Source organism: Polypterus senegalus, chromosome 1 (genome assembly GCF_016835505.1).
Source record: "Polypterus senegalus isolate Bchr_013 chromosome 1, ASM1683550v1, whole genome shotgun sequence".
Taxonomy (NCBI): domain Eukaryota; kingdom Metazoa; phylum Chordata; class Cladistia; order Polypteriformes; family Polypteridae; genus Polypterus; species Polypterus senegalus.
Window position 1 is genome coordinate 108,968,666 of NC_053154.1, and position 21,906 is coordinate 108,990,571.

Genomic DNA, 21,906 nt, shown 5'->3' on the forward strand with positions numbered 1-21,906 from the left:
CTTTCAGTTAAATGGCAAATTACACTCTTGATGACACTATATGCAATACAAAGGGAAATACATTTAAGACTGAAGCCAAGAGGCACTTTCACACAAAGAGTCGTAGCAATCAGGACCAAACTGGTGGGTCATGTACTTGTACTTGGCAACCTTTAAAAAGTATCTGGATGAGATATGGGGACAATTTAGTTATTGGCTACCCAAATGGACTTATTTGTCAAACATCTTGTATTCTTGTTTTCTATCTTATGGTTACATCTGAGGTTGCTTAAAAGCCATAGCATAACATTATCAAAGCTGCTTAATCCAATTCAGGCCATCTTTATTTATGGTACCTTTCACATCAAATGAAACTATTACACAGAACCTTTTAAAACAAATTCTACTAATGAAGTTATGATTCAAATATAAAAAAAAGGTACTATATAACTAAAAATGAAGCGTCAGAGTGGAGATAGAAGAATTCCATACATCAGAAACAATGAACTAGCTGCATATACAGTTTGGTAATAGTTGAAATTGATAGGTGGAGCAGAGCCTGAATCAGTGAGATGTTTTTATTAAAAGTGTAAACTTCCCAATTAAGTAAATGTACAATTAGTCGATATATATTTTAAGTTTTAAATGGTGGCTTTTAGGTAAGATTTGAAGATTTATATTCAGGTAAAATTCCATTACAGCAAACTCCCAGGGACCTAAAAAATATTTCGTTGTAACAAAAATGTAGTTGTAATGAGATTCTGTATTTGTTACTATAGTGTTTTCTTTAACTTGCGCCCAGGCGTTTGCAATCATTTCAATAGCTTCTTTCACGTTAATTTTAGCCTCTTCCTGCCTACAAGTTATGCTGACAAGAATTTTTTTCAGCATTTCCTTGCATTAATATACTTTCAAGTTCAATGGCTGAAGCACTGCTTTGCAATTGGGTGGGAGGATTTCAACATGAACATTATGTAAATGTGGAAGCATGTTGTGGGCAGCACAGTTATCAATCAGGAGCCGAATCATCCTTTTTTTCTTCATATTGTGTGGTTTCTAAACTCTCTTGAGAACCCCCATTCCCCACCCAACAGGAAAGACACATTGAAGTGCGTCCCGAAGCGCGATTGCAGCATCTGTGGAAGATTGTTTGTCTGTTGCTAGGGCAGGGCAACATCAGGCTCATAGCACTGCAGTGAAGTGACACAGAAGCAAATCATAAAAGATCGGGTCACGCTACAAGTCCCTGTCTTGCACCCCAAAACACGAGGCTTAGTCTTAGTACTTCAGGAAAACCAGCTTTATTCAGTTTGAAACAGGAACAGCACACTTATTTATTGTAGCGTGACCTGCCACTCTGCTGCACAGACATAGCAGTCAGGCAGGGTCGTGGCCAGATCAGTGATCAAGTAATCCTGTTACCTTAATTTACAATATTCCTTGCATATCACCCATCAATATCTTTTCTGTTTGCTTTGGCAGAGAGACGCAGCAGAGCTTTGAGCCTGCTGTTGCCCCGGCAACAGATAAACAGTCTTCCATAGACACGGAGATCGGACTTCGGGACACTATTCGGAGTGCTGCCTAGTTGGGGGAGGTCCCAAGAGAGTTTACAAACCTCACATTTTCTTGAATGAGTGCCGCATTAATAGGAATGTATCTTGAACGAGCATCATTGAACCACATAAAAACTGCTTTTTCAACGTCTTCAAATGCAGCAGTTCACATACGTTTGCAACCCGAGATTTTTCTTCTTTTTTTGCTCGGTTTTTCAAGAAAGTTGATGGTGAATCCGAATTCATTGGCAATGTCTTTTTTCTTTTTGCCACAATCGAGAGCTGCAAAAATGTAAAATTTTTTTTTTTCTAATATGAACTGTTATCGTTTTTTCGTGTCTGCCGTTTCTGTAGGAGGATGACTGAGTTAAATTCAAATGCATGTTTTTCAAATTTTGACGAGCAATAAGCAAAAGGTATCGCTGAAAACCGCAGGAAACAAAAAAAAAAAAACAGTACGAGGACAGCTCGAAGAAAGAAAAAAAAAAATTACAATGTTTCTGTTTGAGGGAATCGATGTGCACAACTAAGCTGCGGCCACAGAACTAGCTGCTCTGTGGATGATTCATTCATTTCAAGGTCTTTTGGGCACTTCGTTGTAATGAAAGTATCTGCTGAATGTACTTCATAGTAATGAGATTTCTATAGACTCGCGTCATATGGGGAAACTGTCGGGACCATAAAAATACTTCGTTGTAATGAAAATTTCGTTGTAAAGATATTCATTGTAACAAAATTTTACCTGTACAGTATATGGAACCATACAGGCATACAAAAGGCATGAGATTCACAATTCCACATCTTTGGGGAAAAAAGTGCGCCAAGAGTAATAAAACAGTGCTTTCATATAGCAAGGCAGTTTTTTTGTAATAAGCAAGTTTTAATCAGGAAAGCGGTGTGTTGTTGCTTGTTACTTTTCACCAGTAAAATTGCTTCAAATAACTGGTGCAGAATAATCACATTAGCTTGGATTTGTATTGTTTTATTCTGTGATGAAATATATTTTTTGAAATAGATCAATATTAATTCAGATGCCTATTTTTTTTCCAGGAACCCTTCTCACCCTCAGCTTGCAACATTCATAAAGCACATGTCCAAGCCGACAAAAGTGAACATGGATAATGTGCTGAGCAGTCTACCTCGCTTTCCTAGTCACTTTGTTTGTGAAATGGGGGAACTCACACAGACAGGTAATGTTATGCTTTTGTAGCATGATTAAATATTATTTCTATACAATTTAGACCCTAGAAACCTATCAGAGGACCTGTGTACAGTACAGTGTAAATTTGACCTTGTAAAATTTAGAATCTATTGCTGTCTGTGCTCATTTTTTATTTACATTTTTTTGTGTGTACAATAGAATCACTCAATTTCACAATATCAAGATAAATCAGTACAGAAAAAAAAAAAAATCTTTAATACTGGGTGCTGGGTTAAGGAGAAGCATCAGCAGCATTAAGAATTAATGTGCAATTTGGTTGTTGCCTCTTATACGTTAGACTACCCATGACATTGAATTTTCAAGATCATTGAATGTATGGTTGCAAGGTAGGAGTTGAAAGAACATCTCCTCACAATTTCAGTTCAATTTGCTCTTCATTGAGCAAGGCACACATTTTCATCTAAAACAGAAAATTGCTAAACCATTCATAATCTCTATTTACAGTATATATGAAGATACAAACTGTGTTAAACACACAGTAAAGCAGAGCAATGTCAAAGAGTAACATAAAAAATCTTGACAATAGAAGTCCATTCATGCTATAATTGAGGTATGGCCAGTTGACAGCAGAGGGGCCGAAAACAAAATATGGTCGACAACAAAACAATAAAAGCAAAAGTATAATAAGTAAAAGCATGCTGTACTTTACATTAAGTTGAATAAAGTTTGGCCCAAGTACCATCTTATTCGGTATTGGTCTTACTTTTTATAAGCTGCTTTCAAACTCGTAGGCAAAAAGTGAAATAAAGCCAAATATATCAGTTCTATGTGAGCAGGAGAATTGCATGGACAGAACCCACACATCATCTGCTATTCATTACTTCATTCCATATTTTGACGACCAGGACTAGACGGAGTGTTTATCTCCTAGGAACTATGTGTGAGTCATCTCTCTGGTTACACCAGCAGTGTAAAGAAAGAACTTTATTTGTCCCAAGGGGAAGATTTGACTGTTTACAGAAGCTCAGAACATAAGTAAATAAATAAATGCACAATTATAACAAATACACACAAAAACTGCTAAAAAGATAGAAAATGTCTGACTTTGCTAAAGATAAGAAGAGCCTTTACAGTCACAGTGAGACACTATGAAGGTGTTTTGCTATTTATATAAAGGAGCCTGGGTAGTATTTCCTGATACTTCTGCTGAATAATTCATTTGCCGAAAGTGCTCCATGTTTGTGTGTCAGAGACGGGATGTACAGCATTGTTCATAATGGCACACAGTTTTGTCATCATTCTCTCCACTGCAACCACCTCCAGCGGGTTGACAGTACATCCCATAACTGACCCAGCCTTTTTAATTAGGTTGTTAATCCACTGGGCTTCTCCTGACATGTTACTGGCCCATCACATACCATCATAGAAGACTGCACTTGCAGTCACAGAGTTGTAGAATTTATAAAAGATGTCACTACCCACAGTGAAAGGAACGCAGCCTCCTAAGAATAAGAGTCTGCACTACTGCCAGTGCTAGCAGTGGTAAAGGCTGAAACGTAGTTTTTGCATTTCCCAGGGAAGAACTGTTGGGTCCACTTTAATCTTGTGAATGCATAATTGCACAAGATGAAATTCATTATGTGCCTAACAGTTTTCTTCTTGTATCAATTTAATTTTCGCTTTGTTTGGCTATTGTGTTTGTGTGGGTTTATTCAGAGGATTCTGTTTTCCCTCCCATGTAGAACGTAATTTAGGTTATATTTCAGTGCTTTTACAGTTACTTTTTTTCACAACACTTAAACAGATGAATGGATACAGACATTAATGTTCATGAGTTTTAATTCATCTAGATTGTTCAGTGACTAAGATGAAATAATGTAGTTCTAATTTACACGACTGCAGAAAGCCAGAGCCTGCCCTGATAAAGATGTATAACGTGCTACGTTTCCAAAGAATGCTGTTTATGTTACACTAGCTAAATACTCAAGTGCTTCAGAACATGATACTGCTTTAAATCTGAAGCACAAAGTCAAACCAGTCTGATGAGACTTTTTTGTAATTTGCTAGCAACAACAGTCACACAAAGACTTACAACTGAAGTAGTCTGCAATTGCAAGATGGCTACCATATTTACTGGATAAGTCCACAGACAAGTGACTCCCCCATACACCCCCCTTTCATTTGTATAACTTAGCAAGTCAGAGGCACACTCCCCTGAAGGCCAGCCACCAACTGACACGGAGCATGATTGTGTTGGAAAGTTGGCATTCAGTTTTGTAATTTCAGTTGTTTAAACTGACGTGGTCTAGTGATGAGTTCAGCAACTGCTGTCATCAAATCCTGCACATCTAGAAGTTGCATAATGTGACATTGGCTTCATTGGTGGGGGGTAATTTAATTGAAATTCTATAATAGTAATTGGTAGGATGCCAGACACCACTCTTCATGTAATGTTATCAACAACAACAACATTTATTTATATAGCACATTTTCATACAAACAGTAGCTCAAAGTGCTTTACATATTAAAGAATAGAAAAATGAAAGACATAATTATAAAAAATAAATCAACATTAACATCGAATAAGAGTAAGGTTCAATGGCCAGGGGGGACAGAAAAAACAAAAAAACTCCAGACGGCTGGAGAAAAAATATCAATTAATTATTTCTCAAAGTTCAAATATACTGTAAATCTAGCAGTCTGATAAAATGACTTGACCATAGCATCCTGAATAATCTGTCTTTACAGGCTAATGTAACATTGATGCTAAAACTCTGATATTGGTAGTTCTGATTGAACATTATTTCTTAATTATTGAAATTTGACAATGGAAAAATAAAGTAGATGCATATGTTGTGATAAATGATGTTTGCTTTGGTGCTTACATATCGTTCTTTCTAAAAATCAACATTAAATTTCCATTCTCTCCTTCAGCCTATAAAACTCCATCCTATTTGGTGTTACATGGGAAGGAATCCACAGTATCTCCTGTCAAAAGTGCAATTCAGCCCATGATTTACAAATGTTAAATTTTTATGTGTTTGAATGCCGAAATGTTACACTAACACAAACAAGTTAAATGTACTATTTTAATAGGATATTGTATTGTTATCACATGTCTTTTTAAATACAGTTGTGCTCATAAGTTTACATACCTTGTCAGAATGTGTAAGATGTGTACCACACTTTAAAGAAAAATTGACTGATCAGGCATCAAAGACATTTCATTTATTTTTTTTAGAGGAATCCAAGTTAAACTATAAGGCATCACAGGACAGCACAACCGTTAAATAAAACGTAGTAATAAGGGAAGTAATGAGATGGTCCCTGTTCAAAAGTCTGAATACCCTTAGTTCTTAATACTGTTTAGTGCCCCCTTTAGCATCAATGCTGACATGCAGTCTTTTGTGATAGTTGTGGAAACCGAGGCCCTTGATTTTCTCAGGTGGTAGTGCTGTCCATTCTTCTTGGCGAAAAGCCTCCAGGTCCCTTAAATTCTTGGGTTGCCTTTTATGAACTGCACGGTTGAGATCTCCCCAAAGTGGCTCACTGAAACTGATGTCATGAGACTCTGATGGCCACTCCAGCACCTTCAATCATTTCTGCTGTAGCCACCAAAGGGTTAACTTGGCCTTATGTTGTGGATCACTGTCATGTTGAAAGATTCAAGTGCATCATATGCACCGCATTGGAACTGATGAATGCAAGTGCTGCATTCATCTTGCTATCAATTTTCATAAAGTTTCCTGTGCCATTGTAGGTCACAAACCCCCAGAACATCAGAGATTCACCTCCATGCTTCACAGTAGGGTTGGTATACTTTTTCACATGGGCTTTGTTACATCCTCCAATCACTCCAAAAGACTTTGTTCCAGTAGAGGCTGGTCTAGATTCTTTTTAGCATATTTAAGTGGGCTGTTTTGTGGTATTGGCACCGTAAAGGCTTTTTTTCTCGCAACCCAACCATGCAGCCCATGTTCAAGTTCCTCCTCATTGTTCATCTTGAAACAGCAACACCACTTGTTTGCAGAGAAGAGTGTATCTCTGCTGATGTGGCTTAGGGGTTTTTCTTGGCAGCTCGACAAACGATCACGGTAGTTGTGGCTGAAATCTCAGTTGGTCTACCTGTGGCCTGGTAATAACAGAACCCCTAACTTTCCATTTGTTTTTAATCATATTCTGATCACTACTGACAGGCATTTTCAGATCTCTGGCTATCTTTTTATATCATTTTACTGATTTTATACAAATCAACAACCTTTTCTCGCAAGTCCTTTGACAGTATTTTTTTTGCTTGGTATCCAGCAAAGTCAGTGCAGCTCAACATGAGTTTAAATTGACTATTTATACACAGACACTTGTTACAATCCAAGAGATTACGGGCGTGGACACTCTCCTTCAATTACCCTTAGTTTGAGCCTTTCTGTGTCAACTTGTGTATACATTATCAACCCCAACATTCAAGGCTCTGTAAACTTTTGATCAGGCCCATTTGGGTAACTTCAGTTATCATTAGGATTTGAAAAGGGTTCATACAATTATGTGATAATAAATTACCCTGCCTGAGCACAGTCCCTAATTAAACGGAAAGCTTTCTGCATGACTACTTACCTTTTACAAACAATGGCCAGTATTTCATAGATTCTGCAAGGGTATGCAAACCTATGAGCACGAGTGTACATTTAAGTCTTTCATTTTTTTAGGCTGTTTTATTGTAATTCAGATACAGTTTTATTAAACATAAGAGTATTGCAAGCTCTCACCTTTCTTAGTAAGGACTGAAAGCATATCCACAAGACTCTCAGTAACAGAAGTTATTTTTGCCAGTGTAAAACTGTACAACCATTCCTGCATGGGTTGTAGTGTAAATGAGCCAGTAGCATAGCCTTTAAAAGTTAATTTAAAAGATCAGAATTATAGAAAACATGTAATTAAGTCAAAACTGTATAACAAAATACATATACAACATGAAAATGGTATATATTTGTTTTACAGGGATTGTGCAGCATCTGCAGAATGGGAAGCTTCTGCGACACACTTACATAGAAAAACACAAACTAATACCAGACAACTGGAATAAGCAACATCTATATGTAGAATCGACTGGCAAGAGTCGCACACTGCAGAGTGGATTAGCTCTGCTGTTTGGCTTGCTGCCTGAATTTGACTGGCAGAAGGTTCACTTTAGGCATCAGTGGAGTACCATTTTCTGTGCAAGTAACTGCGATTGTCCAATGAGGAACCACTACCTAGAGGAAGAACAGAGACGCCAATACAACTTCCGCGTCAAGAACAACCTCCTTGAACAAACCTATGTAGACATGGCCAGAATTATAGGCATCCCAACAAGGCAGCTCAGAGCTGCTAATCCCATAGACTCTTTGTTATGCCACTTTTGCCACAATATCACTTTCCCCTGCACTCAGGCTGGCTGCATCAGCTTGGAGCACTTTACGGTTATCAAAAGCCACCAGCTGGATGATGAAAAGGATCGACAAGAGAAGATGGTTTACTACAAATACTCCTTGTTGGCTATCCACCCTCTTTTGAATCAGACGGTCACTCGCATGCAGAAATTTGCAGAAAATCAAAACAATGAAGTCTTTGCCCTCTACTCTGCTCACGATGTAACAATAGCCCCCTTGTTAAATGCTCTGGGGTTGCCCGAGGCTCGATTTCCTAGGTTTGCTGCGCGGATTGTCTTTGAGCTCTGGAGAGGTCCCAGGGACAAGAAAAGACTTTATATTCGTATTCTTTATAATGGGGATGATGTCACATTCCACACTACTTTTTGTCGGAAACACAACAGGCATTCTGGTCAACCTCTCTGTCCTTTACAGAATTTTGTAAACTTTGTTAAGAAGGACATGTTTGCCATTTTCAACAGCACTAATTATTATGATGCTTGCCATAGGCGAGTGTTTTAATATACAGATTAAATATTCCATTCTTTTATGAATGACTGCTGGGATTTCAAAATATGGTATTTAAAATATTTCTCCTACTTTAACACGTGATAGTTTTGGTGTAAACATATTACCATGCCATATAGTTATTAATGTTACTTTTAGCTTCTCCTAGAGAAAAACGTTTTGAACCAGTTATTTAATAATGTTCACAAAGTATTATGAGTGTTAATGTTTCTGACCACTAATTCTGCTTCATGCACACATTTCTACTTACAGAGATGCTTGCCTATCTATATACTGTATGTGAAATGCATAACAATCCAAAACATAGCTGAAACAATCTAAACATACGAAATTTGTAAGGCAGAACTGTACCACTCTGTTAAGAAAGCAGAACGCAACACTTTTTTTTGTTAAAGGGTAAGTGTTTCATAACAGTGATGTGCAATGGAAAACCATCCCATCTGTCTTCCCAGTTGTTAGTTTTTTTAAAATATTTTTCCATGTAATAAAATATTTCTTATGACATGGCTTCTTGTCCTTTATTTTGAGAATTCTGGCATTTTCTTAATTTAGTTTTTTTCTTTAAATTTATAAATATATTGTTGTCTGCCTTAATACATTTATTTATAACCTTTTTGTTGTTTAATTGGTTCTGAAACCAACTATACATGTTCTGCATTCTGTCATCCTGATATAAATTCATCAGCAAAACTTTGTAAACAACTCGGTTTGAAGCTGCTAGTAGTTATTCTCATTGTCTGTCTGTACACTAAATTAAAATACATGCAACGTCATTGATTGGGACCACAAAGTTATTCACCAGCCACTGTTCTGAATGCCTTTTTTTGCATTATGGATCTTCAGGTAGCTGGGGCCTTAAGTGGGCAGCAACAAGCAGATAGTAGGAACAATCCCTAGACAGGCTTGCCAGTTTATCTTGGAGCATTTCAACTTTACCCCTGGCCAAAGCGAAAATGAAACTTCTTCAAAACATACTCCTCTCATTTAAAAGAGAAGTTTGATATTTTTTAAGTCAAAGTTACTTCATCACAATCATGGTATATATTAATTTGTCACTTGAAATGGTGTTCAAAAATAAACCTTTTTTTTTTTTTTTTATATAAACATACCTAGCCTGTTCTTGCTTTTTAAAATGGAAGGCAAGAGTGTTATCTAGTACTTATCCACGTCCTGAAATTGCATGTATATTGTAAAACTGTGTATATGTTTTGAGTTTTTTTCTATCCTAAAAGACAGATTTGGCCATTTTAAAAGAAGACCAGTTGTGCACTTCACCTTGCTGATTTTTCTACCTCAGTTGGAAACTTTCCATCCTAGGGATGAGGTTTCACTTTGAAAAGCCACTCCAAGTGCAGTTATTGACAGTATTGAATGTGGATGGCCAGATGTTAATTGCTATCTCTGCTCTGTAGTCAGTCACTTGCATTCATTCATCATGAGTGACTGTTTTTTTTTTTAAATTACCATAAATCACAACACTGAACTGCTTCGTTAGTTTATATGGGCTACGGTAAACATCTACTAGGAAGTAAGAGTGAAACTTTCTAATCACATGTATTCACTCAAAAACGTTCTCACTTCCCTTATTACCATAAACTTGATGCTTGCCTACAGAGTAGTCAGTGTGTCTGCACCTATGTATGGAGACACTCCTAAGGTCCTTTGCTCCTTCTGGACTATTCAGGTCTGTTGTTGAATGGCATCTGCATGGTATCAAATCTCAGCTCAGACTCTTCATGTGTAACTCCTGGGTGGTGGAACAAGCTGCACAAGTCCATCAGAAACACTGATGCGCGCAATCTCTCTCTCTCTATTTAAGAAGCATTTGAAGACTCATTTGTTTGGTGAATTTCTGTCTAAGTGATACAAGGTATTTTTGTAATGTAGGAATTGTAACTTGGTTGTATTTTTTTTTCTGATCTCTGCACTTGTGATAATCAATTTTGTAACTTTGACCTGTAACACTTGCTCCCAAACAGACCCCCCCAGACCAGTGTTTACTTGATTATGTTGACCTCCTTTGTAAGTCGCTTTAGATGTAAGCATCTGCTAAGCAAATACATGTAAACCATATCCCCAGCAAGAACAACTCTGCACGTTCTTTACAATTTTGTAATTGGATTGTGGCACTTTGGCCTTTAGACAAATAAAGTTCTATTGAAGTTGTTTCACTGGGGTTTGACTCTGTCGCATAATCTGTCTTTTTTCATTTGCTCAGTGTGTGTATATATATTTTTTAATCGTGTGTGAACATGACATGCAAAAAAAAAAAAAAAGAAAAGTGTATTGCTTAATGTGAATGTGAACTTAGTATCATTATGCAAGTAGCTCAAAAAATCCAACATCTATATAAAAAATTCAATGCAATGTTGTCAGTTCCGTTTACTAATGTGTGAACAGAGTATTATGAATGTCTTCACCAATACATGCCATGTTGGCACCCAGCATGAATTTCATTCCATCGATTATGCAAATACAAAAAATCTTCATAGAATTCCAGCATGTCAGTAAAACAAGACCTCCCTCTTCTAAACCCATGCTGACTGTTCCTAATAACTCCTGTTCTTGTCAGGTGTTTCACAATCTTATCCTTAAAAAAATCCTTCCATTAATTTACCTGTGATGCATGTTACACTTACTGGCCTATAGTTAGTTGAATACAACCGATTATCCACCTTCTTTATATAACAATATTTGATATTTTCCACTCATTCGGAATTTTCCCAAGTGTGCAGTGACTTCCTAAAATAATAGTAATTGCTAATCTCCAGAACTCAACTCCTGGTGCTTTATTTGATTTCAGCCTATTTAATCAAAGCAATAATTCTCCCTCTACAATTTCCAAATCGATCAGTACCTCCTTAGTAGCCCCTGTTACAGCTGGAAGGTTATCTACCTCAAAAAAAAAAGTGTAGAGAATTTGCTTTTTCACTGCCTGTATTTATTATTCCCCTTTACTGCTCCTGATACACTGAATCTCCTCCTTGACTGTTCTTTCACTACTTAAAAACTGACAGAATCTCTTTGGGTCATCTTTCACCTTGTCTGCAATATCCACCTTTGAGCTTCCTAAATATTGTTCTTAATGGCTCATGCTCTCATAAACCCTGAGGTTTCCAGTCTTATATGCCTTATACAGCTGTTTTTTTTCCTTAGCATCATCTTTTTCAACTTGCAGACTTTTTAAAATTTTCCAAATTGTGGCATGTACCTGTTGTGCATAATACGTAAAACATTTTTAAACCTGTTCTACTGCTCTCTTGTGTTTCTACACTTAAAAACTTATTGCAGTTTATCCCCTTTAGACTTTTCCACATCTGTTCAAAATTTGCCCTACCAAAGTTAAACTTAGTTTTAGTCTTTGCATCCATGTCCTGCCAAAACAATGAGAACTGTATGATATTATGGTCACTTGATGGTAGCGGTTCAATCACCTCTACACCCTCAATTCCATTCTGATTATTACAAAACAGTAAATCTAGACAGGCTTCCCTCTGCATTGGTGCTTAAGATACTATGCTAAATCACATCTAGAAACTTTTGCTCTGCTACTCCACTATTTGCAAGGTTAGCCCAGTTAAAGTCCCGCATGGCTATAAAATTCCTTAAATAAACTTGTCTTTTTAATTTTTTAAAAGATGTTCATCAAATGTACCATCCACATTGTGGAGTCTATAGCACACTCTTAAAATAAGATCTCTTTCCCTAAATGCTCACCAATATGTGACACACCATCAAAGTGAAAGACTTGCATTTAAATTATGTTTCCCATAAACAGCAAGCCTCCCACACCCCCTTCCTTTTCTGTTTTGCCTATCCTTCCTAAAAATGTATAACTGTTATACTCATCCCCATCTTTGGTTTAGCCAAGTTTTTGTTATTGTTATAATATAATTGTGCTCAACTACATACAACTCCAACTCACTTGTTTTATATTTGATACATCTAGCATTAAAATCAAACCAATGTTTAAATCTTGGGTTACTATGCATATTTGTTTTTATACTACTTTTTGTTTCTTCATGTACCATTCTAAACCTGCCCTGACCTTATGCCCCCCATTCCCTAGTTTAAAAAATCCTCAACAAACCTACTCATATGCCTCCCAACACATTGGTGCCCCTCTGGTTCAAATTTAACCCGTCACAGTTGTTCTGAGAGGAGTCCCAAAGCCACATAAACTACACACTTCTAACCATACACAAAGATTTCAGCCATGTGTTAAGCTTTCTAATCCCCTCAGTCTTACATGGACTCATGTGGCAGAGGCAGAACTTCTGGAAGACAACCTTGTCAGTTCTGTACCTTACTCTGGCATGTAACTCCTTAAATTTGGATTTTTAGAAATGACGGCCTGCCCTTATGTATGTCATTTGTTCCAACTTGATCAAAAACTGGATCCATCCCTGCTTCAGCCAAGAGCCTGTTCACCATTCCAGGGTGGTCTCCCCTCTGTGTGCACGGAAGGCAACACACTGTGCGAGACACTCTGTCTCTGGAGCAAACCTGCACATCAGTCTCCCACTATCACAACCCCTGTTTTTCTGAGGACTGATTTTGAGGTGGCCCTTTGGGACTCCTCATGCCTGCCTGCCTACCACCTTAGAGTTTCCAGCATCACAAGCACCTGAAAACAGTTTGACACTTCAAATTCTCGGAGACTGTGCACCTTTTGCCTTATACCTACGTCCAACTGAATCTCATCCTGTGCCACTTTAGCTCCTCCATCTCCATAAAGGACACCTGAGCCAGATCCACCAATTCTCTATTACAACACAGGCCAGCCAACTCCTCCTCCATTTCAGCAACCCTGAGTGCAATGTTCTGAATCAGCTGACATCTCCTACAGACGAAACCTTCAAGGAGAACTGACCCCTCCAAGCCATTCACCAAAAAGTCCAACACCCATTTGGATTTGCATTGTATTGGCTTTATTATTAAAATGTAGCTTTGGATTACTAAGTTTGCTCAAACTTTATTTTTTAAAAAATATAAATAAATATATAAAAAAAATATACAAATAACCCAATTGTTCACCACTCACTTAGAATCTGGAACCAACGTAGAAAGCATTTTAAGACGGAGAAGCTTCTATCTGTGGCACCGCTGCAAGAGAACCACCTCTTTCAACCCTCACAAACATATGCAGTTTTTAATATCTGGAAAAAAATTGGAATTAACTTGCTTAGAGAGCTTTATATAGACAACGTCTTTGCATCCTATGAACAATTACATTCCAAATTTAACATTCCAGCTACACATTTCTTTCACTATCTTCAAATCAAGAAGTTTGTTAAACAGAACCTTCCAGATTTTCCTCATCTTGCACCCTCATCCATGCTGGAAAAAATATTGCTCAATGTCAAGGACTTATAGTCCATCTCTACAATATATAAAATCATTTTACAATCCCTCCCTTTCAAAGATCCAAGAGGACACTGGGAAAAAGATCTCTCAATTAATATATCAGAGAAGGAGTGGAAAGTAGCAATGCAGAGAATTCACTCGAGCTCCATATGCACAAAGCATACAATTATACAACTTAAAATTATATATCGAGCTCATCCGTCTCGACTAAAACTCTCCAAAATGTTTCCAGGGCATGATCCAACCTGCGAACGTTGCAACCAAGTCCCAGCCTCACTAGGTCACATGTTCTGGGCCTGCACCAAATTAACATTATTCTGGACAAAAATTTTTAATTACCTCTCAGACAGCCTTGGACTCACAGTCCCTCCTAACCCATTAACAGCTGTGTTTGGTGTTCTTCCAGAGGGTCTTAAAGTGGAGAAAGACAAACAAATTGTGATTGCATTTACTACACTGTTGGTACGCAGACTTATTCTGATAAACTGGAAGAACCCAAACTCTCCTCTTTTAAGTCAGTGGTAAACCGATGTGTTATATTATTTGAAATTGGAAAAAATCAAATACTCAGAGGATCTGTACAGACTTTTTTCAAAACATGGCAGGATCTAATCAATATTTTAAAATAAGTTCATGAAGCACAGAGAACTTATTAATATAGGTATGTCTACAAGCCTTAAATTTTACACCGCTTGGCTTGCTCTCTCTCTCTCTATATCTCTCAGGGGTGGGGATCGATCTGTTCTTTAACTCAATTCTTCCTTTTGTAAAAACTTGATTGCTTTGTATGAATTGCAATAAAATTAATAAAATAAATAGAAAAAAAAATAAATGCATATTATTCAGCTTAATTGATTAAAATTAATAAATGATTAGATTAAAGAACTACTAGTTATTTTATACCTTCTGGCCCCTTAAGCTCCTGCAATATCCTGCCCCTTAACTGCCTACTGTGCGTCTTTCTTTGAAGTTATTAAACTTTACTTTTCCTTGTCTATTTCTCTTAACACCGCACATCTCTTATTACTTCCTTACTCTGAAGCTCTCCATTAACACCGTTTGCACTCCTTCCTATTAATAAACCCTTATGCTGTTGTCTTCTTAATTGCCCAAACCTTTCTGACTGCTTAGAACTGTTCAATCAAGTAAAACATTTTACACACTACTTTTGTCTTACTAATAAAACATGCTTATTGAATATCACCCACTAGTCGTTTACTTATTCACTTGTCTGTTTCTACTGCCGCTTACACCTGGTAGATACTCCCTCACTAGATGCTTATCTACATACTGACAGTGTTCTGACGATTTGCGCCGTCTTGTCGAAATATGCTACCATAGTAAAAACTGATGACTATATCTATCGATCAGTGATAGCCTATCGAAAAATGTTACGTTGACATGGTAAGCATTGAGCTTTGTGTTACTGCTCTGTTCCTGTACATGAGTGACATTTTGGAGAAATGCTGAGACGTTATCATAATACAGTATATTTGCCTCTGGTGACATTTGCATTTGGTTTATTTTTTTTTAATCATTATTATTATATGGCATGAATATTTCAATTTTAACAAACATAAATCAAACACTCAGCTTCATCAAGTCTTTAAACAACTGCCCAATATTTATATTATGAATTACATTATTCAGCACACATCTAAAGAAAGCATAATTCAATTGACAAGTATGCTCTTATGTGTGCTCCCCAGTGCATACATACTTTAGATTGAGCCACTTCTGAGTCCATCTGCACTGTAATACTGCAGGCTGCACAGTTTGATAGTGTTTTATGGAATCTTTATTAAAGTTTGCAGTATACAACTTTTAAGAAAGCATAATTTAATTGACAAGTATGTCTTATCAAAACATGCTCCTAGTACATACATACTTCAGACTGGGCCACTTTGCACTTCCAGAGACCTTAAAAGAGACAATTTAATTTATCAAAACATGTCTGATGGTCTTATAAAAGGAGCATGCTTTAAAGAAACTCTCGCCATGAGCAACAGAACAGCAGACTAGCATTGGAGACGTGAGAAAAAAACGAAAAAGCCTTCAATGAACCTACCAAACAGTGGCAAACCTTTACTGGTTGTAATGGCTGTGGAGCTGTCAAAGGTTTTCAAACCTTTTGGGATTTATCACATTCTAGCTAAAATACTATGAAATGTATTATATTATGGTCACTAGATCCAAATGGCTTGATCACCTCTACCCCTAAATCATATCTTGATTATTACAGAATAAGAAATTGAGACAACCCTCTTCTTTTATTAATTTTTTATTGCTCTGTGTTGGGAGAAGAAAAAAAAAAAAACACGTTTTTGTGCTTTTGTATGTTTTTGTGCTCTGGTATCAGTTATCCCAGATTATATTTAGACCTCTTTCCCAAAAAATTACATTCAGCTCCACGAGTGGACCAGGTTCAATATTGAAACTGCATTGTGGAAAAGATGTTTCGCTTACAGTGCTGCCTCAAAGCCGTAACAAGTGACAAAGTAACCACAACATAAATAACAATTTTACACTTGGCACCTTCACCATACAAATCCATAATCAGGCCCTACTGGAGACCAGTAATAAAAGTCAACAGATGAATGTAGTAATTATGTAAGGTGCTCTCAGTGCTCTGGCTGTTGTCTTCTCCAGATGCTGTTAGTGTGTTCAGATATTTGGAGGGTGGAAAAGTACTGGGGACCTGTGTCAAAAGTCCATCCACCGCCCCAGAAACAATGTTAAAGATCTCGGGGAACACAAATATATATATATATATAAATACTAGCAATTCTCCTGGAAGACCATAAAAAGTATTTTTCACAGCTTAATAATGAAAACAAAACCAAGATTGTATAATAAAAAGGAAAATCAAGCAATGTAGCTTAATAATAAGCAGAATTTGGTACATGAAAGAAAAAAGATTTTATGAATGCAATGCTTAATGAATGCATGGGCCATAGTGGCACACTGAATATTAATTGAACTTTGCCCTGACTCATTGCCGAACTAAAGAAGTCACACTTTCAAAATTTCTTCTACATAAATGGAAACTCCACCACCTTGTTGTTTTTGGCTGTGCTTCCTAAACATCATGTATCCATTTGTTATGCTCATCCATATTTCTTATATTTAGCCACATAAATACAACTCATTTGTGCAATTCTTATTACTGCTAACATTAAGGCAACAACAAATTACTCTTTTTATTAAAAACAGAGTTAATTTTTTATTAACACACACACACCAATTCCTTAGTTTAAACTGTCTGTAGCTAACTAACACAGAGCCTACCCAATGCTCCAATGGTCAAATGTAACCTGTTCCATCAGTATTGGCTGTGATCTAACTGATTTATCTTGTATTCTTTTTACATTTTAACTATTTCTCTCTAGTGAAACACTCTTCATTACCATTAACAGTAACAATGCTGGTTGCTTACTTACTGTTCTGATGCTTGCACTGGATAGTTCCACATAAATTCTTTTTCAGCCATCCTCAAATACACAGTTTTGCTGCTCCTGTGCAGCTGAAAAAATAGCAAAAAGACACTTCTATTGGAAAAAAAGTCTAAAAGGCACTGCATGACCCCTTAGTGGCAACGTAAAACAAAGTTTCTAGGGAGAAATGCTGTATTGTAATTAACTTTCCCACTTAAGAAACAAGAAGCACTCAGTCCAATCCACAAAACAAGGATGATGTCAGTATTTAGTACCCTCCTTTTCTTTAATAAATCACCGTTCATCTTATCGTTATTTTTAGTGGTGTTAACAGGAGATCTGCAGCCATATCTTGAATTTTCACTTCTTTGAATTTGGCAAGTTATTAGGAAATTGTCTTTAGAAAGTGTGAAATAAAGAAATATAGAATATGGGAAATTTAGTAATGTAGCGATTACATGAATAGTAAACAACATATAATTAGATTATCTCATGCTGTGTACACTGCAACTGAACTTTTATATTTGACATACAATAACGTAAAACAAGGTGTAGCTTGATACAGCATACCTGGAGATAAGGATGTCACCAGAGCCGGCCTTAGGGCGAAGCGAACGAAGTGACTGCTTCGGGCCCACAGCTGGAGGGGGCCCACTGCGCCCAAGGTTTTTTTTTTTTTCCCTGTGATGCAACGCTGCAGCGGAGGGCCCAATGGAGCAACAGACTCCTTCACTCCAACCTCTATTACTAATTTTTTTTATATATATAATGCACGGGCAACATATTCCATCACCTAATTACTCCATGTGGACATCTCCACTCGGCACTCCAATCTTCATTACGCTTCACTCAGGCCCGGGCGCCTGTTGCCACCTCCATGGCTCATCTGTGCCTCTGTCCTCAGTAGGCGGCCACTTACGCTTCAGTCAGGTCCGGTCCGCCGCACTGCATTCTCGACAGAGCATAAAAGGGGCCCTTCTCTTCGTAAAGCCATCACTTTCCTTCATATCAATATATTTCCATTTTGTTAGAAAGAACGTCTTGTAGATAGTAGTTAGGCCTTGCCGAATTTCCACAGTTTGAAATTATTGTCAGTGTCGTATTCCTGTCAGTGTGTTACGGTTACGGTTGTCAGTGTCAAACGGAAATCGTCAAAAAGTGATGGTTGTAGATGCCGGGAAAACGCATTTCTGCAGCTCAGGATGCAGGAAAAATCGTTTGCTGGCCGGAGCTCTGCCCCGGACCCCCTAGCTGCAGGGGTCAGGCCCCTTACGGGGCCCTCGGTATCAGTTTGCTTCGGGCCCGAAATTGTCTAGGGCCGGCTCTAGATGTCACCATACCAGAATTTTATATTTACTACCAATACCACTGAAATTAAGATTCTTGATACCATGGCAAAAACAAAAATCTGATTCCGCTGCCTTTTATTAGAAGTACCTAAATTATACAAGGAAGCAATATTGTAACTCTGCACAAGAACCACCTTTTTCCACCCTCTCAAACATATGCAATTTTTAATGTCTGGAAAACATTTGGGATTAATCACTTACAGATCTGTACATAGACAACATCTCTGCATCCTACAAACGATTACATTCTAAATTTAACTTTCCAGCAACACATTTCTTTCACTACCTTGAAATCAGAAACTTTGTTAAACAGAACCTGCCCAATTTTTTTCACCTCCTACCTACTTCTATGCCGGAAAAAATATTGATCAGTCTTGAGGACTCAGACAGCATTTCTGTAATATATAAAACCATTTTACAGTCCCTCCCTTTCAAAGATCCAAGAGGACATTGGGAAAAGGATCTCTCACTCAACATATCAGAAAAGGAGTGGAAGGTAGCAATGTGGGGAATTAATTCGAGCTCCATATGCGCAAAGCATACAATTATTCAACTCAAAATTATATATTGAGCACACCCGTCTCGTTTAAAATTGTCCAATATGTTTCCAGGGCAAGATCCAACCAGTGAACACGGCAATCAAGTTCCAGCCTCACTGGGTCACATGTTTTGGGCCTGCACCAAATTAACATCATTCTGGACCAAAATCTTTAAATGCCTTTCAGACAGCCTTGGTGTCACAATCCCTCTTAACCCATTAACAGCTGTGTTTGGGCTTAAAGTGGAGAAGGACAAACAAAGTGCGATTGCCTTTACTACACTATTGGTACGTAGACTTATCTTGCTCAACTGGAAGAATCCCAACTCTCCTTTTTTAAGTCAGTGGGTAACTGATGTTTTATACTATTTGAAATTCGAAAAAATCAAATTTTCACTTACACGATCTGTGCAGAACATTTTCAAAACCTGGCAGGATCTAATCAATAACATTTTAGAATAAGCTTTTAAAGCACTGAGGAAGCAGGTTCTCTCCCCATTTTCTTTCTCCTCCATTTATCTTTATTCACTTATTAATTCATCTATTTACTTATTTTTACTAGCTTTAAGTTTTACTCTACTGGCTTAGCTCTCTCTCTCAGGGGTGGGGGTTGATTTGTTTTCGATCTTATTTTTGTAAAAATTGATTTATTTGTGTGGAATGTTGTATGATTTCAATAAAATCAAAATAAATATAAATAAAAATTTCAAATTTTATAAACTTCTGAGCTTTAATTGTTTAAATCCCACCCTTTATTTAGCATTTTTAGGCTTCATGTGTGAAGTAAGTCTTGTCAGTTTTGCATTAATCCTTCATTTCAGGACTTCTGTGAAATGGCCTTGTTTGTGCACTGCCCTCTCAAAGCATGCACAAATGTATTTCTGAACTAACTCCATAATGAAGTAAATGTGGCAACAACAAAAGCCTGTGTGTGTGTGTGTGTGTGTTTTGGAGCATTTTATTCTCTACAATTCCTGCAATCACATGCAGAAATGTTTCTGCCTTGAACACATGACATGAAGAGAGATTTTCTTTTCTGCCTATTGCTGTTGCAGTGCTGTATATCATCATCAATGTGAGCAAGCACAATGTCAGAGAAGGTGGATATAACCTGGAGAAGCCAGCTAAACCACATCAATCTAGGTATGTGACCATCGGCGAGTCTCAAATGTGGAAACTATCCTCTGACTCTGAATGAGACGAGTGAGGTGAAGTTGGACATCGCCTATGTTAGGTTAGGTTAAGTAGACTTCATTATCCCAGAGGGAATTTTTTTTGCAGCTCAAAATACAAAACATAACACATTGTTACACATATACAAGGAAATAAGCAAAGGCGCAACAAGCAAGAACTAGTTTTATCTTAAGTACACATACTCAAGATTAATACAAAGAAGAGTAATTATCTTTAATACTATACAAAATATTTATTTAGAATTTTGCAGCATCCTCACAAGTAACAGAATTCATAATGCATATAGCTCTAGGAATAAAAACTTAAATCTGTTGCTTTTTACCTTCAGGAAACTAAATTTGCAGCTTGATGTCAATAGCTCAAATGTAGTAAAACAAGGGCAGCTAATGTTTAATTGAGTTGAGCTCGCCTTCTTTGTAACCTGTTTGTAATGGAGTTTAGTTACAGAGGTCTGCTGCAAACCAATAATTTTATTTCTGATTTTTACAATGTTGTTAAGATGGTTTATATCTTAAGACTAAGATTACCAGACCAACACATGAAAGTAAATAGAAGAACAGATTCAATAAATTACTTCTAAAAATGTGTTTTTATGGTTTTGTCTACGTTAAAACAATTTAGTTTCCTAAGACTCATCAACTACATGTCCATGGCTGTCCTCCTTTTCTTGTAGAGTATTCTGCAAATTTTAAGATATGCCTGTCATTGTGTGAACTTTTACAGTCATTTATGTATAAAAATAAAGGTGACCTGCAGACCATTCACGGGAAGTTCCATCTGGCCCCATTGATGTCACTTTCAGGTCCGGACCTATACAAGAAGGCCTTGCCGGCTCCGGCCCCCTTGATGTAACGTCCAGGCTCGAGCCTATGGCTGAAGACCTTCATGAGCCCAACCCCTTTGATCTCACTTCCTACTGTGACCTTTAAAAGCCTCCACCTTTTCCTTATTCCCCCAGCTCTGTTTTGGACTCCATTTTGTGCACATCAATGCTATCATTTATTTGAAACTTTGCAGCCAGGAAATCAATTATACAGATGGCTGCCCCAAACCTTCTTGATGAGTTTGTGTCATTTTTGTGACAATATTATTATATTATATATATATATATATATATATATATATATATATATATATATATATACAAACACACACACGCTCACACAGTATATACAGTAATCCCTCGTTAATCGCGGGAGATAGGTTCCAAGGCCGGCTGCAATAACTGAATTTCTGCAAAGTGGGGACACCATATTTATTTAATAATTTAACATGTATTTGGACGTTTTTAAACCCTCCCTGTACTGTTTACAACCCACCCTTTACTCTATTAATAACAGGGACAACTGTTAAGCAATATGAAATCAGTAGATAAGTTTACAGTTACTATATAG

At 37.2% G+C, this 21,906-nt stretch overlaps 1 protein-coding gene across 2 annotated transcripts in view; it reads left to right on the plus strand.

Annotated features, from left to right (window-relative positions):
* Positions 1-9,132, plus strand: part of pxylp1 (2-phosphoxylose phosphatase 1) — a 77,294-nt gene extending 68,162 nt beyond the window's left edge. For both annotated transcript variants that reach the window (XM_039755824.1, XM_039755832.1), the window contains 2 exons: positions 2,586-2,725; positions 7,693-9,132. In XM_039755824.1, coding sequence (XP_039611758.1) covers positions 2,586-2,725; positions 7,693-8,624 — 1,072 coding nt within the window. In that variant the 3' untranslated portion in view covers positions 8,625-9,132. The remainder of the gene's footprint in view (positions 1-2,585; positions 2,726-7,692) is intronic.
* Positions 9,133-21,906: the final 12,774 nt, after the last annotated feature.